General features: G+C 48.1%; 1 protein-coding gene across 2 annotated transcripts in view; it reads right to left on the minus strand.

The window, feature by feature from the left end:
- PSTPIP1 (proline-serine-threonine phosphatase interacting protein 1) overlaps positions 1-8840 on the minus strand; it is a 52833-nt gene extending 43993 nt beyond the window's left edge. For both annotated transcript variants that reach the window (XM_057424144.1, XM_057424143.1), the window contains exon 1: positions 8437-8840. In XM_057424144.1, the coding sequence (XP_057280127.1) occupies positions 8437-8469 (33 nt within the window). In that variant the 5' untranslated portion in view covers positions 8470-8840. The remainder of the gene's footprint in view (positions 1-8436) is intronic.
- Positions 8841-14388: the final 5548 nt, after the last annotated feature.

Here is a 14388-nt window from a genome sequence, read left to right on the forward strand (position 1 = left end):
ATGCTGCTACTGCTTCTGCTCTAGGAAAAAGAGAAAGGGGCCAGCAGCCAGATGCACATAACAATAAAAAGTGTGACAAAAAGCTGGGAATCCATTCAGGAAATTCAGATATAACAAACTTCTGGAACAACCTTTGTGATGGGAATGGTGAGAAATGGGGCAGGAGGACGCAAAATCCCTCACTAGTTTTAAATCAGAGCTTGACGTGGCTGTATGGCACAGGTCTGAGGTGGCGGCACCCCTTTTCTCCATGCAGTGACTTTAGACAACAGCTAAATCCATTAAGCAGGGTGGCTTCTTCCTGGGAGCCAACAGAGAGGCCTGGTGTGAGCATTTGCACCTGCCTTTCCTAAGGCACAACACTGCTTTGGCATGGTGCCTTCCAGATTCTTATAGATGAGTGTGTCAATAGTGAAATCAGATGTTGCTTCAGTCTCTTCTTGAAAAGTACTAGCTACACAAGAAAAACTGGAAGTGAAATAAGGAGAAACAGAATCTTAAAAGCAGAGGATACTTCTGTTTCATGGTCATTCAAAACTATGGTCAGGTTTATTTTTGTTTCTAGTCCTCTTTAGTTCATCCACTTCCAAGTCTTTTCTATAAGAGAGCTCCTCTCCTCCTGCAAGCACTGTGGGTCCAGCCTCAGACTGCTGTGAGTGAGGCAACATGAAGCAACCCTGACTTTCCCATGCACAGAGGCAGCTGTTCTGGAGTTCATATATAGCCACTGGAACCAGCCCTGCTCCGTTGGTACATTAATTCATTAAAACCCATGTGTCTTGCTACTCCCTGTCTTAGAAAGCTTAGAATTGTTTCCTGTCAGTCCTGAAAAAGGCACTAAATGCACCATTCTGCTGTACCCATGCTCTCTGCTTCCCCTATGAGATGAGCAAGTTTGTCAGTGGTCTTTCCTGGCACATACGGAAGGGGAAAGCATCAGGAAATCTTCCCAGAGTCTTGCAGTACAAAGGGAATGAATTAAACCTTTAGTTCATTTCTCAGTAAGCTGTAGATTACCATTTCCATTTTACAAGAGATCCTCACCACCTAAATAACGATTTTCAACATCTCCTGTTACTCAGCATGATGCAACATATTCCTGCACTCCGTTAGCATGGTGTATCACAGCGTCCTGGGGAATTGTGCAATCAGGACAAAACAGGACAAAACCAACTTTCGGCTTTCAGAATCTTAAAAAGGGGGGAGAGAAGTGGTCATGTAAGTAAAGCGAAGCAGTTTGTCCATTGGAACAACTGTGCCACTACTTCATTACCTTCTAGGAAGCATTCCTCTGTCTTTGCTCCCACTTGCATGAATCTCTCCTGCCTTATACAAAACTAAGTAAAACTGGATCATTTCTGGGGTTTTATGAAGTGCTGAATCAAGGAGGTATTTAGCTGGATGTAACCCCTCTCTGCTGCAAGCTCCTACAGTATAGGAAATGGGCAAGGTCTACAGAAGTGGGTGCACACTAAGGCATTGCCCCAGCATAGCTGCTTTGGAACACTTTGAGGCTCTGAATCAGGAAGATCTGATTGAGACATCCCATCGCTTAAGCTAGCACACTGTCCACCATCTGCTGTCTGTATAGGGAAGAAGAGTTTCATCTTCACCTCTCCTTTCTTGAGCTGCTTTACTTGTGGACGAATCTACTGGAGCAGAGGGAAAGCATGCCTGGAGTCCAGGCTGCTGTAGGGTACACTGTGAGCCGTGAGAGCTCCTGTTCCTGTTCCAGAGTAGGTCAACCACTGCAGAGCTCCCCCAGAGGGCTGTTGTTTGAGTCTGGTCTCCTCTTTGGTTAGAAATGTCACCTCAAACCTCCCTCTCCATAGGAAGCCTTCACCAGGTGGGAACTTGGTCATCAAAACCTAGCTTTACCTTCCAAAACAGCTCCCCTACTTCCAGTAAAGCTGTGCTGCTGAGCTCCTGGTTGCTTTTCTGCTTCACCCCCACCCCTTATTTCTGAGTTTTGTTTCCTTTTAGGAATTAACCAGTCCTGGGCAAATTGAGAGCAGCACCAAAAGGCATCTTGGTGTGGGAAGCTGTGACTTGAAAGACCAGAAAGAAACAGGAAGTTTGTGTTTATCTGTTCAGTAGCTCTGATCGGACACTGGTGTCTCTGAGCGAGCCCAGCTGGCCAGTTTTCACTTAATTCTCGAGACTAGGAGTAAACAACTGATGCCTTTCACTTCAACCGAAAATGAAGGTGCATCAGGAGTGTTTTACCAGGAGCTATGGAACTTTCCAGCTCCTCAGGCTTGTTCAGTGTTTTCCCACCACTCTGGAGGTGCTCTGAACTGTGGCTATAGTCAGGGAGCAATTCTCTGGGGAACTGAAAAGCTTTGGGATCTGGATGCCTGTTTTCAATGTACGTTTTTTCCTTATGCTTGACAGCCTGAGCAGTGCTGAATGGTCCCCATGCAGAGCTGGGCCCTGCAGCCCTCACCTCATCCCTGCCTCGAATCCCCGCATTCCTACTGAACCGCGCAGGGAACTTCGGAGGTTATTGAACTGTGGCTGCTGAGGGAGGTTTTGTTACAAAACTGAGATCAAACAGGAGATGGAACAAGTGTTCTCTGTGCCACCTGCCCGCCAGAACCTACCTCGCTGCAGCATGGTGTGGAAGCAGTCAGGAAAAAAGGTCTTTTTGAGCCCAAACGAGCTGAATAATAATAGCAAAAAACCTGTTCACGAAGCAGCCTCATTTGCCTTCCCCACAAGCATGAAATGGGTGGAACTGGGTTGAAATTCAATGCAGAGCAAGGTCAGTGTCCCCACTCAGTGACCGTCAGCTTTGCAGAAACAGAAGTGGTGCCAGCCCATGCTGCTGCCCTGGGGGAGTGCAGGCCTTGTGGGAGGAAAGGGATGGGCCATGAATCACCAGCCCTGCAGGAAGACCCATGTTGAAATGAGATTCCCAGGGAGAGTCTGAAATTCACCCTGGAGAGGCTGTGGTGGGAGGAGAGGTGGGGAGCTGGGATGGCCGAGACTGCAGGAGAGGTGGCTGAAGGTGTCGGAATGCATGGCGCAGGGAGCAGGGGAGATGGAGGCAGGACTTGTCAGTGGTACCCAGTGTCAGGGTACTGAGTACATCTCTAGGCTTTGCATCAAGCACTGTTACAGGACCCGTTCGAAGCTGCGTGTGACAAACAGTCATTTAACTCCAGGTGGTGTTCACTAAACATGTCTGTGTATGTGTGGGTGAATCAAGAGTTGATGGCTCAGCTATCCCATATCTAAAATGCAGACTCATGGCACAGTTAAAGTTGGCATAAATAAGAACCTTCTGTTTCTCTGAACTGAAGCAAGCCCAATTTCTGCAGAGCAGGACAGATCAGAAAGAACAGCTCTAACTGTGTGAAAAACGTTAACAAAACTGGTACAGTGATTCAGTGATTTCATCAATCTACCAGTTTAAGCAGTCACAGCCCCTAGATAAGGCACTTGCTTGCATATAGTCATCAGGACTTTTAATAAAACAAAATTTAGCTGTCTAATTATTTCAGTCACTGGCCTAAAGTGAGCTTTCCATAAACCCATTAATCTACCTGGTCTGGAAAGCCTTCTGCAGCCTTAGGACCGGATCACTGCATTTATACTCTTCCTCCTCATAAGGAAGATGCTCAGCCTGGTGTGCCACATGCAGGACATAACCAAGCAGATAACCAGAAGTTGCAAACATAAAACTCTAGTCCTTCCAATTAAGCTCATCACCAAGGAAATGTACCACACTGAATGTGCTGTAGCTGGTTCCTGACAAACCCTTCTAGAGCTGTTTTAGGAATACAGGGGTGGAAGTAGACATTGACCTGTTTGTCTCACTATCGATACCTGTGCTGGGAGTGGTAATTCATTTGAGCTTCATTTGAGCTGTTGTGCTCTGCTCAGAAGGGATTTGTGAAGCACCAGTGTTCCCACAGCCATGACAACTGATCAGGTTTTCTTCTTGTGAGATTGCAACCCCTTCACCAGTGCTTCTCATTGCCCCAGTGAGCCAGGAGCCTTCCCAGGTCAGCTGGGGGAATGCAGGAAGAAATCACACGTGAAAAAGAAGAGAGCAGCCTCTTCCATGGAGATGAAGTTGATCCAGCAAACACACTGTACTGATTTTGACTTCAGGGGATGCAGTATGCACTGACAGCAGATCCTGACTTCAGGGGATGCAGTATGCACTGACAGCAGATCCTGACTTCAGGGGATGCAGTATGTACTGACAGCAGATCCTGACTTCAGGGGATGCAGTATGTACTGACAGCAGATCCTGACTTCAGGGGATGCAGTATGTACTGACAGCAGATCCTGACTTCAGGGGATGCAGTATGTACTGACAGCAGATCCTGACTTCAGGGGATGCAGTATGCACTGACAGCAGATCCTGACTTCAGGGGATGCAGTATGTACTGACAGCAGATCCTGACTTCAGGGGATGCAGTATGCACTGACAGCAGATCCTGACTTCAGGGGATGCAGTATGCACTGACAACAGATCCTGACTTCAGGGGATGCAGTATGCACTGACAACAGATCCTGGCCTGCCTGTGCGCCAGTGAGCACCGAGATTGTTTGTTTTAATTTGCCTGGTGTCAGTAGATACAGATGTGACTGATGCAGTCCCGTTCACTTGGATTTTGGTGCAGAACTGCTTGCAAAGCTGAGGTGCCAGGGTGAAAGCTTTGGTAGCCACGTCCTTCCCTGCCTGATCCCAGCCCTGCTTTGGGTGCCAGGGGCTGCCAGGAGCCCTCATTAGCCCCTCTTCCTCCCTCCCAACAAACCTGCCCTGTCTTCCTTCTGCTTCCGAAGAAGGGGCCCTGTGAAATTTAACCTCTGCAGGAAAGCAGCTCCTGGTATAAAAAAGACTTCCTTTTCTGAGCAAACCAGTTGACGTTATATTTCTTCAGTACATCACCTGGTAGGTCTGTAAAATAGTTTTACTGTGACTTTTACCATCATCTCTGCACCCTTATTCCACAGTTAAGAGTCTCATTAGAAGTTAAATTATTTATGAAAGTAATTACATCTTTTCCCGGCATGTATAATGGACTGTTGTGTGAAAAAGCTACAGTAGCAGTTGAGAGGTTCACCTGCAAACTCAACTTTGCATTTAACCTGATGTAGAATATAGCCTGGAGTCAAAACAAGAAAGGTGAAGCAAGCATCTTTGTAACAGGCTCTTTATCTTCAGCACTTCCGTATCTCCCACTGCTGTAGGACCTGGCCACAGGTACTGCATTGGCAGGAAGGTGGTAAGGAGAAGTCCAGAGCAGCGCAGGGAGGCACAGCTTGCTATCTCATGTTCATCATGTTTGCTGGCCCATATCTCCAGCTTAATTGTTCTTTTAAAGGAAAGCTGTGAGAGTGCACAAGCCCTGAGCTCATCCCACAGCTGAGAACAGAGAGCACTTCACACACCTAATCCCAAGCACCTTAGGAGCCAATTTCCAGAACTGACTTGGCCACTTGAGTTTGATTCAAAGCTGCCCAAGGGAATAGATTTGCTCTCATTCAACTCTGGGCACTTTGGAGCCTGCCCCAAAAACCAAACACCTCCTTTGGAGGTCTTCCTCATTCCCCCTTCTCGGGTGGGTGAGGCCAGTAAGCACCTGCCTTCCCCTGGGTAGAAATAGCTGCATTTCAGAGGGTTGCAGCTGGAGTGCTAAGCAGCGTGTTGGAGAAAAGCACAATAGAAGGAATAGAACAGAAGGAAAAGGCAGCGACAAGAATTTCAGAGGAAAAGCAATGATAAGTACGGGAACGCAGAATAAGAGAGACTCAATCTTTGTGACAAGGGGAAAGACATTCTTGGTTAGTGGGTTTTGCTCAGCTCTCTGCCTATTAACATAACCCTGTTAACATGAAACTCAGCAGACGTTCTCCCCATTAACATGGGAATGTGTCTACCTGGCTGATGTGATGCTGGAGAAGACAGGTAACATCTGTTACATTTGTGTAGCGGCCCAGCAGAGTATGAATCCATTAGCAACTGCCCTGCACCAGCTATCAAAACTGATTTGTGTTTCCATCTCACTAATGTTTTCCAAAAGCTGTTAACAGAGGACAGGAACCTTGTGCTGAGAAGCACGTTTTGGTGGAGGCTTTGAGCAAGTTTGACTTAAACCATCACAGCGTGTGTGGAGGGTACAAAACCAAACTGAAATGAAGAAATATACTGGTTCGAGTCCAGGCCATGCTCCAAAGCAAGTGTGAAAGCTGTGGTATAGGACTATGATTGAGTCATGGCTACACATAATAGGGGAAAAGAGAGATTAAAACTTACACCTCTTATGAGGAACAATTTGCATTTTCCTGGAATACAGCACACCCTGTTCTTAGGAAGTTTGAGGGCCTTTGGGGAGGAATGGCTGAGGCTCTTTCTCTGCTAGTTGGGAAGATCTGCAGCTTTTAGGGTTTCTTTATGTATTTCACATTGTTACAGATGCTAAAGAAACTTCCTGCTATGCACAAGTTCAGCCATGGTGAGAGCAGGGAGTTCTTGCTCTGGTGTACCTTGTCAGGAGGAATGACAGCGAGGGTGCAGCAGTGTCCTCAGACAGGTCTTAGAGATCAGGGATCTGTACTGAGCAATCTGCTGTGGTGCAAATACGCTTTTTGGGTTTTAATGATAAAGACAGTTTCCATTCATGGTACAAATCAAATCCAGGAGATAACTGCTCACCGAAGCAAACCATGCAAATACATTTCCATCTCACTTAATGGGCATAACAGAGCCTTTTGAATGCAAAAATAATTGCTGATCTTGTGATTTGGGGGGCAAGCTGCGTGCCTCTGCCACACTGTGCAATATCCTGTGAGTTTTCATTTTAAAAGACTTACTATTGCATAGCTAAAACTGCTATCCTCAACCGGATATATTCCTGCCCTCTTAACCGAGCTTGGTTTGCTCTCAGCCAAACAATATTAAAGACAAAGATGCTTTCCTTTAAGGAAGGTGTTAGCTTCAAAGCTAAGCAAGGATTATAGTCATGGTAACGTGACTAAGCACAGGAGAGAAGGTGAGGGAAAAAGAGCCAGAAAGAACTGGCCTGGCCAGATTGCCAACTGGTGCTCATCACCCCAACCCTGCTCCAGCCCCTGCAGGGCGCCTCACTGAAGCCTCACTGATTTATTCTCACTCAAGTCCAAGATCTTGAAAGTAAATACCCCAAATGTGTCAGCTCTGAGGGTCAGATGGCACATTCCCAAAGGCAGTTCAGGAATGCCAGAGCTGCAGCTCCCGGGGCAGCACTGGCTTGTGGTCACATCCTGCCCCATGCTCTGCACTGTGCAGCTGTGCAGCAGAGGAGGCACGGAGCATCTCGTGTGGATGTGGTTGGGTGCGGTGAGGGTTAACATCGAAGTGAACTCGTGTGTTTCCTCATTGCGTTTGATGTAACTGCTCAAATGTGGTGCTGGGGGTGGGGAGGGCTTCCTGGAGGTGCTGGGAGGAAGGGGGGTCACCAAAATTGTTCCTGCTTCTACCCTGCTGGTTTGTACCAAGAGAGGGTTTACCCTGAGGGGTGGGTGGATAGAAAGAAAACACAAGCAGCAAACACACTGTAAAGGGACTGTTCTACTTGGCCTGATAGGGAAATGGCAGGAAGAATTCATAAGCCTTCATGTCTTTCTCTAAGTCAATGCTAGATGCTGGAAAATGACTGCTCAGAGAAGGGGCAACCACGAAACATCCTGTTTACCCAATTCTGCACTATTGGAACTTGTTGCTGCTGCTTTTTTCCTTAAAACCCCCAAACCAGAGGCAATTGCAAGAAAACTTCAGGTTGCCCTGGAGAGAAAAGTCATGAGGGCCTCTTTACCTTGTAACTGCAGAGAAGGAGCTTGATAACAAGACACAAAAAGGTTCTTCGACCAGAAGTCAGACAAGAACGGAGTGTATCTGCATGGTTTAGTATGCACTGGTTTTAAGGGAGTGTTGGGCTTGGTTCTTGAGTGTCACTGCTGGCTCTTCCTCCGGGTGCTCTGTCTGAGCCATGGGCACCTCCACACCCCATGCGTGCCCTCCTGCACCTAGAAGCAGGCACGGGCTGCGGAGGTGGCCGAGCAGCAGGGTTTGCACGCAGCCAGAGCAGCAAGCGTGAGCGAATCCAGCCTGTCATTAGTAACAGTTCACCTGCGCTGGGAGACACAGTCCTGAGAGACACACAAACCCTTTCACAGGCGGCTCCCGGACCTAGCACAGGAACCGGGAATGCCGGTTGGTTTATGTGGGCTGGATGTGTTCTTACAATGCAGCCTTCTGCCGAGGACCTAGCACTTGTACTACCAAACAAGTAGGTTTTCACTTGGAGTCAAATCTGGGCTGTTACTAAACTAAATTTAAAGCGCAGAACAGGATTAAATTAGTTTTGAGCTATCTATAGAGCCAAGCTGTATTTTAAGAGACTTTTAAATGCAGATATATTGAATGTAGGAAATACTCACCCAAAATGCATCTTTAAACTGCAGCTGTGTCATTATTACCGCGCTGTGGAGGGTGAGGAATCCTTCAGCGAGTTCTCTCGTGGGTGAGAGCCGCAGCAGCCACAGCTCCGAGCCCTGCTGCTTTCCCCCAGCCAAAGCAGAGAGTGAAGCACATCCACAGACCTGGCTCTTCTGAAGTCAGGCTGGTGAAAACAGCATTGGGCAGTTTCAGACAGCTCCACGTGATGACCTATGGCTGGGACGGGACAGAGGGGATAAAAGCCGTGGCTCACACAGAGAGACATGCACGCACTCAGCACCCTAACCCCAAACCTGTTTCTCTGCTGGTAAACAGTTCGTATTGAAATGAGGAAGCAGGGAGATGTCAAGTGATGTCAGGCTGCTCCGTGCAGTGGGTGCGTGCGAGAGGCTCGCAAGCTAAAAACCAAAGAGGTAAAATTCAGCTCTATGATTTGATGAGCTACAGGAGAGAGAGCAATTGAAATGCAAAGGAAACCAGCACAATACAAAGAGATAAGCTGTGGAGGAAATGAGTGCCAAACTGTCACAGAATGCTGTGGTCTGACAAAGAAAACGATGCAAAAGAAGCCCACGAGCCACGTTTCTCCTGGGGTTGGAGGGACCCATGTGTCTGCACACGGCAAGTGTAGCTCGATGTTGCATTTCTGCAACTGAAAAGGCTTTTCAGGGCTGGTTAAATTAAGAATACTGAAGTGTGCAGGTGTCTGCACGCTTTTAGATACCTGTATGTCTATATAGAGAACATTCTGATTTGCATGCCCTCATGTAAATGTTGCTGTGAATAACCAGGAGATGGGAAATATAGAACTGAAATCCAAACCCTTGAGAAAAGAATTGCGATGAGAGAGCTGAGAGTTTGTTGGCACCGGCCCCTGAAGTGATGCTTCACAGACATTGTCCGGGTACCAGTGGTCCCTCCATGAGCAATCGGTAGCTGTGTGCCAGACAGTTTCTTCCCTTGTGGTCTGAAGAAGGCAGGGAACACGCAGAGACTTTGAGAGGGCAGATGAGGAGTGCAGAGGGCAGAAGGGAGGTCTGAAATTGCTTTGATTGTCATAAGCAGCAGGAAAAAAAAGCATCGTTGCATGATAGAGGGAGCAGGAGAAACGTGAGGATTCCCTTGCGGAGGGTGCTCAGGGAGGAGTGATGCTTCCTTCCACGGGGAGAATTCCCTGAAACGTGTATTCTGAGGGCCTGGGCACTGCTCGTAACACCTGATCTGTGAGCAGAAAAGGAGCCTTTTAAAGAGTATTTTATCTCAGTCTGTCTAAAACTGAACGTTTCCTTTCGCTATTTCCAAATCCGAGCTGTTTCGATAGCTTTGCTCCTGTTGGGTCTCACAACAATGCCCAGAGGGCACTCGGGCCCTCCAAACCTATATCCTGCTTTCCCATTAGTTGTAGTTTGGCCTCCAACCACAAAGCCGTTACTTGGTGGGCTCTGACACCGGGCTCTGTGCCTGTCCCAGCCAGGACCATCGCCTCCCTTGGGAGCAGCCTCTCACACACCACCAGCTTTGTGCTGTGGGGGAGTTCATCTCCTGCTGCTGCCTGGGGGAGAGCCTAAACCATGCTCCTACTTCAGGTGCTCTGATGAGCTGCCAGACACCAGCTGATGCGAGCCCAGCCCTGGCTCTGATGGAGCAGAGCTGTTGGGCAGATGCTTGCTTTGGAGCCGTCACCAGCATGGCTGGGTTATGCGCAGAGGGTGCTGTGCCTTGCAGGGGCAGTCAGGCTCTGCAGGGCTCTGGAAAAGCGGGGGAAATGCCTCAGTTTTGCAGCTGAAGAAACCGAAACCTGCAGCAAACAGTCAGGGCAAGCACGTCAGTGCGAGAGTGCGGGCCTGGGATGGGGTTGGTGCTTCACAGCCTCCAAGGTGCGAGGAGCGCACAGAATCCGTAACCCTACATGCTCATTTCCCCACCTCTGCTCGGTGAATAGCTCTCTGCAGAGCCTCGGGTGCAGTGCCCCTTCCCACTGCACTGGCCATGACTGGGTTCAGGAAAACTGGGATAGGGTTATTTGCCTTTTCTCCGTTAAGCCGAAGCACCAAATCGTACCTAAATGTCTTGCAGCGGGCATTTACTAGGTTTGTGCTGAGCTGCTCTGCTGCAACGGCTGGGTTGTAGCATGCAGTTACTTGTTTTAAGCTTGAATGGTTTAGCAGAGCTTGAAATAGCATGCAAAAACAGCAGTTCCCAAGAGCTGTCTGCCTTAGAAGATACACCAGCCTCCTGACTGACCCAGGAACTCATCTTTGTCCCTTTCCCAACCAGCAGAGTCAGGAGAGTCTTGTGAGTCTTCTGTAAAGCTCTCATAAGGAATGCTGCACTTGGAGGAGAAATCTTCCTAAGACCACCCTCTGAATAGCAACAAGACAGCACAGTGTTCAGTTCTCGGGTCTCGTGGTTGGGTTCACTTTTTGGTGTGAGTGGCCTGAGTTGTGGGAAGGCTGGAAAGGCTGTGGGAGCTGTGCAGGGCACAGGGAAGGGGAGCAGACCCAATGAACCTTGGCTGCTAAGTGCTGGAATGCCTCTACCGAATCCACCCTGAACTTGATGAAGTTTTCCCCTACAATACAGTTACAGTGACACTTCTGTGCCAGGCAGGAGTATTTCCAGTGGGCGAGAGGTTTAGATTAGGGTATTGTAGGGAGTGGGATGAAGGTGGCAATGAGAAGTGATCACCCACTTGTTTGTTTGGTTATTGCCAGGCTGGCTGCTTCAGAAACCTTCAGGGCCTTTCATCTCCCCTTCCTCCCCCTATTAACATGGCTTTTCACCTAAGCTTTGTGTACAGCTCCACTCAGAAGTTCAGAGGTGTCAGTGACACCTGAGGTGGAACGTGCTCCCCAACAGCCACTGCAGCTCCCTTCCCACCGCTGCTCTGAAAGGTCGCAAATCAGGTCTGCTCTCTCATAAGGCCAAGAATCAGTCTCCAGGGCAGGGTATTGGTGGTTTATTCCAATAATCATATTGTTTGGCAGGAGAGTGCACCATTTGAATCTGTTCTGTAGTGGAAAGTGATGAAAAGTCTATTGCTGTTGTAAAAATCATGTTAGAACTTTGATGTGCGTCCGAATGGAAGTTTAATGTTCTTTTTATTAACTATGCACTGCTTTGTGCAAAGCTTTTTACTGGGGATTTGGGTGGCAGGTTTGGACCTGACAGAAATTAAAATACAAAACCAGCATCTACAAGGAGGGTTGTGCTCATCCAGGGCTTCAAGCAAAACATCCTCCACAGGCCATGCTTCTGATTTTGGGAAGCAGTCAGTAAACCTTTGAGTCTATGAGGATGAGGGAGTCTATGAAAAGCATTAAGGCAGTACATAAGGAGATGCATCTGAATGCAGATAATTCAGGTATTAGGATGGTTGTCTTTTCAAACCTCCTCAGGTATATGGTGGTCCCTTGGATCATTGTGAGATGGAAGTGGAGAACAGAAGGCACATGCAGAGTACTTCAAAGCCTCTGTAGCAATTACATCTAGGAGCTATGGCTTCACAATGCTTGCTGTAGTACAGCTGTGTTCCAAATTAAAACAGCCCAGCTGCTGGTGTCTAACTGAGTCCTAAAGCCTAGAGACACCAGCAGCAATGAAACTGCTTCCAGAGGAAAGCCTCTGCTCAACTAGACAATCCTTGTAGCTGGTTTGCTGCGCCTCCATTCCCATACAAATGGCCACTGAATTTCAACGTGAGAATGTTGGGGGCTTTCAAATGATCCACAATTGTGCCAGTTTAGACACTCTGCAATCACCTGGCCTTCTGCGAGGAGCCAGCCTCTGTTCCCATGGAAACAGAAGCAGCAGCCTCTGAGCATCCGCCTGGATCGGTTACTGCTCCTCCGAACCCACCTACAGCTGCTGGCTGAAAGCTGGTTCAGTGTTCTTCGGACCCTGTGATGCCGGTTCTGAAGCACACTCCCTTTGCTTCTCTTAGAAGGAGCTATTTGAACACCCTCCCGAAAGCACTGTTCCACAGTGCCAGGCAGTCCTGCTGGCATTTTGCTTCAGCAGAATTGTCAGCTCACATCAAGATTAATTGCATAGACTGTGCTCTTCTCTAGTGTTTTATATCAGCTTCCAACTGAAAGCCATTCACTGAAAGGTAGACCCAGTCCCTGATGTTTTACCCAAGAGAAAGGTAATCCCAGCCTTTGCCATAATTATGAAGAACATGAATAGATTTCCTCTAAAATCATCGTGATACTCTGTATACCCTAAAATTACTGTTCCTATCACAGCAATGCAGGGTCATTTTGTGCTTGGTACGTGTTTGAACAGGGTTAGCTCCCATCCTTACCCCTGGAGGTGTTTCAAAGACAAAAACAGGAGAAGAGAAACTGTGGGCAAGTGCAATGTCACAGGAGGCTTGATTAACACGGGCAGTATCTGGCAGCTCTTTGGAGAGAAGTAAAACCACTTTGTGAGAGAGAAAATGAAGAGAGTTGTGTTTCTACCTTCCCTTCTTGTCAGAACTTCGGGTACCTGCAGAAAGATGGTTCTTATTTCTCTGGCATCTTTTGCATGTTTTACCAATGTACTGGCTTTCTCCATCCCATTAATTCAAAGGAAATCACTACTCATCTGCAAGTACTGCATATTCATTAGCCAAGTAGGCAACACTTGCAGTGCTGAAGAGCTTTCCACTTCTCAGCACTCTTTGAATGCTACAGTGCTGGAAAGCAAAGCAGGCTTCAGGTTCACAGGAGCATTACACAAGTTCAGGATATGCTTTGGAAACAAATGCTCTTGCCTCATTCAGCCTGCAGGGGTATGCACACAGGCAACGGCTGCTCAGGGGGGCATTTTGGGTAGAGCGAAGGCAGCAAAGACACTGGTGAAAAATCACGGCATTTTATGGATCTCAACCCATCAGACCTTTGTCCAAAGCATACCACCTCCATCAGGTCTGCCTCTGCACTAAACGTCCCTGCTTTTGTAAGACAGTGAATTGTTTGGCACCATGGGAGGCAACAGCTTGGATTCTTTCAGTGTTTTAGCACATATTCTGCATATTTGCTCCCTTAGAAACATCAGCAATTGTTCTCTGCTCTTTCTTCAGAGTGGAAATGCAAACCAAGGGTGAGCACCTGAGTGAGCCTTCCGAAAGTCTGTACACAGCAAAACTTTTCCAGATAAACGATGTGCGTGTTTAGTACTGCAAACACTCTGAAATGTCACAGTGCAGTTGTTTCAGTTCAGGCTGGGGCAGCCTGGACAAGAGAAGGCTCCTGAAGGGGAGACCTCAGAGCAGCTCCAGTACCTGAAGGGGCTGCAGGAAGCCTGGAGAGGGGCTTGGGACAAGGGCCTGTAGGGACAGGCCAAGGGGAATGGCTTGAACCTGCCAGAGGGGAGACTGAGATGAGCCCTTAGGCAGAAGCTCTTCCCTGGGAGGGTGCTGAGGTGCTGGCACAGGGTGCCCAGAGAAGCTGTGGCTGCCCCATCCCTGGCAGTGTTCAAGGCCAGGTTGGACACAGGGGCTTGGAGCAAGCTGCTCTAGTGGAAGGTGTCTCTGCCTGTGGCAGGGGTTGGAGCTGGCTGAGCATTAAGGTCCTTTCCAACCCAAACCATTCTGGGGTTCTGTGATCTCAGAATCCCCTTCTGAGAAATGAGACTTTACTCGATTAGACTGCAGCTTCTACCTGTGGAAGTTCTATGGTCATGGTTCAGGATATGGTCAGCTCGAACAGCCAAAAATAGCCAGTCTGAAAAAAAACCAACCCAAAAGATCAAATTCAGAACTGAAACCATAGCTTTGAATTATGGGAATTAAAAAAGAGAGTTGGTGACAGTTAGGTGACACATTGTCAATACACTGAGGTCTGAGGTGAAGAGGCAGCCTCCTTCAGCACATTGTACTGACGTTGTCTGTCCTGTTCCATCTGATCTCGCTTTGTAAACAGCACCTGCAGAGTATTCCCAATTCA

The sequence above is a fragment of the Pezoporus wallicus genome, unplaced genomic scaffold, assembly GCF_028554395.1.
Source record: "Pezoporus wallicus isolate ANWC-B61680 ecotype Strahan unplaced genomic scaffold, APGP_CSIRO_Pwel_v1 contig_9449, whole genome shotgun sequence".
Classification (NCBI taxonomy): domain Eukaryota; kingdom Metazoa; phylum Chordata; class Aves; order Psittaciformes; family Psittacidae; genus Pezoporus; species Pezoporus wallicus.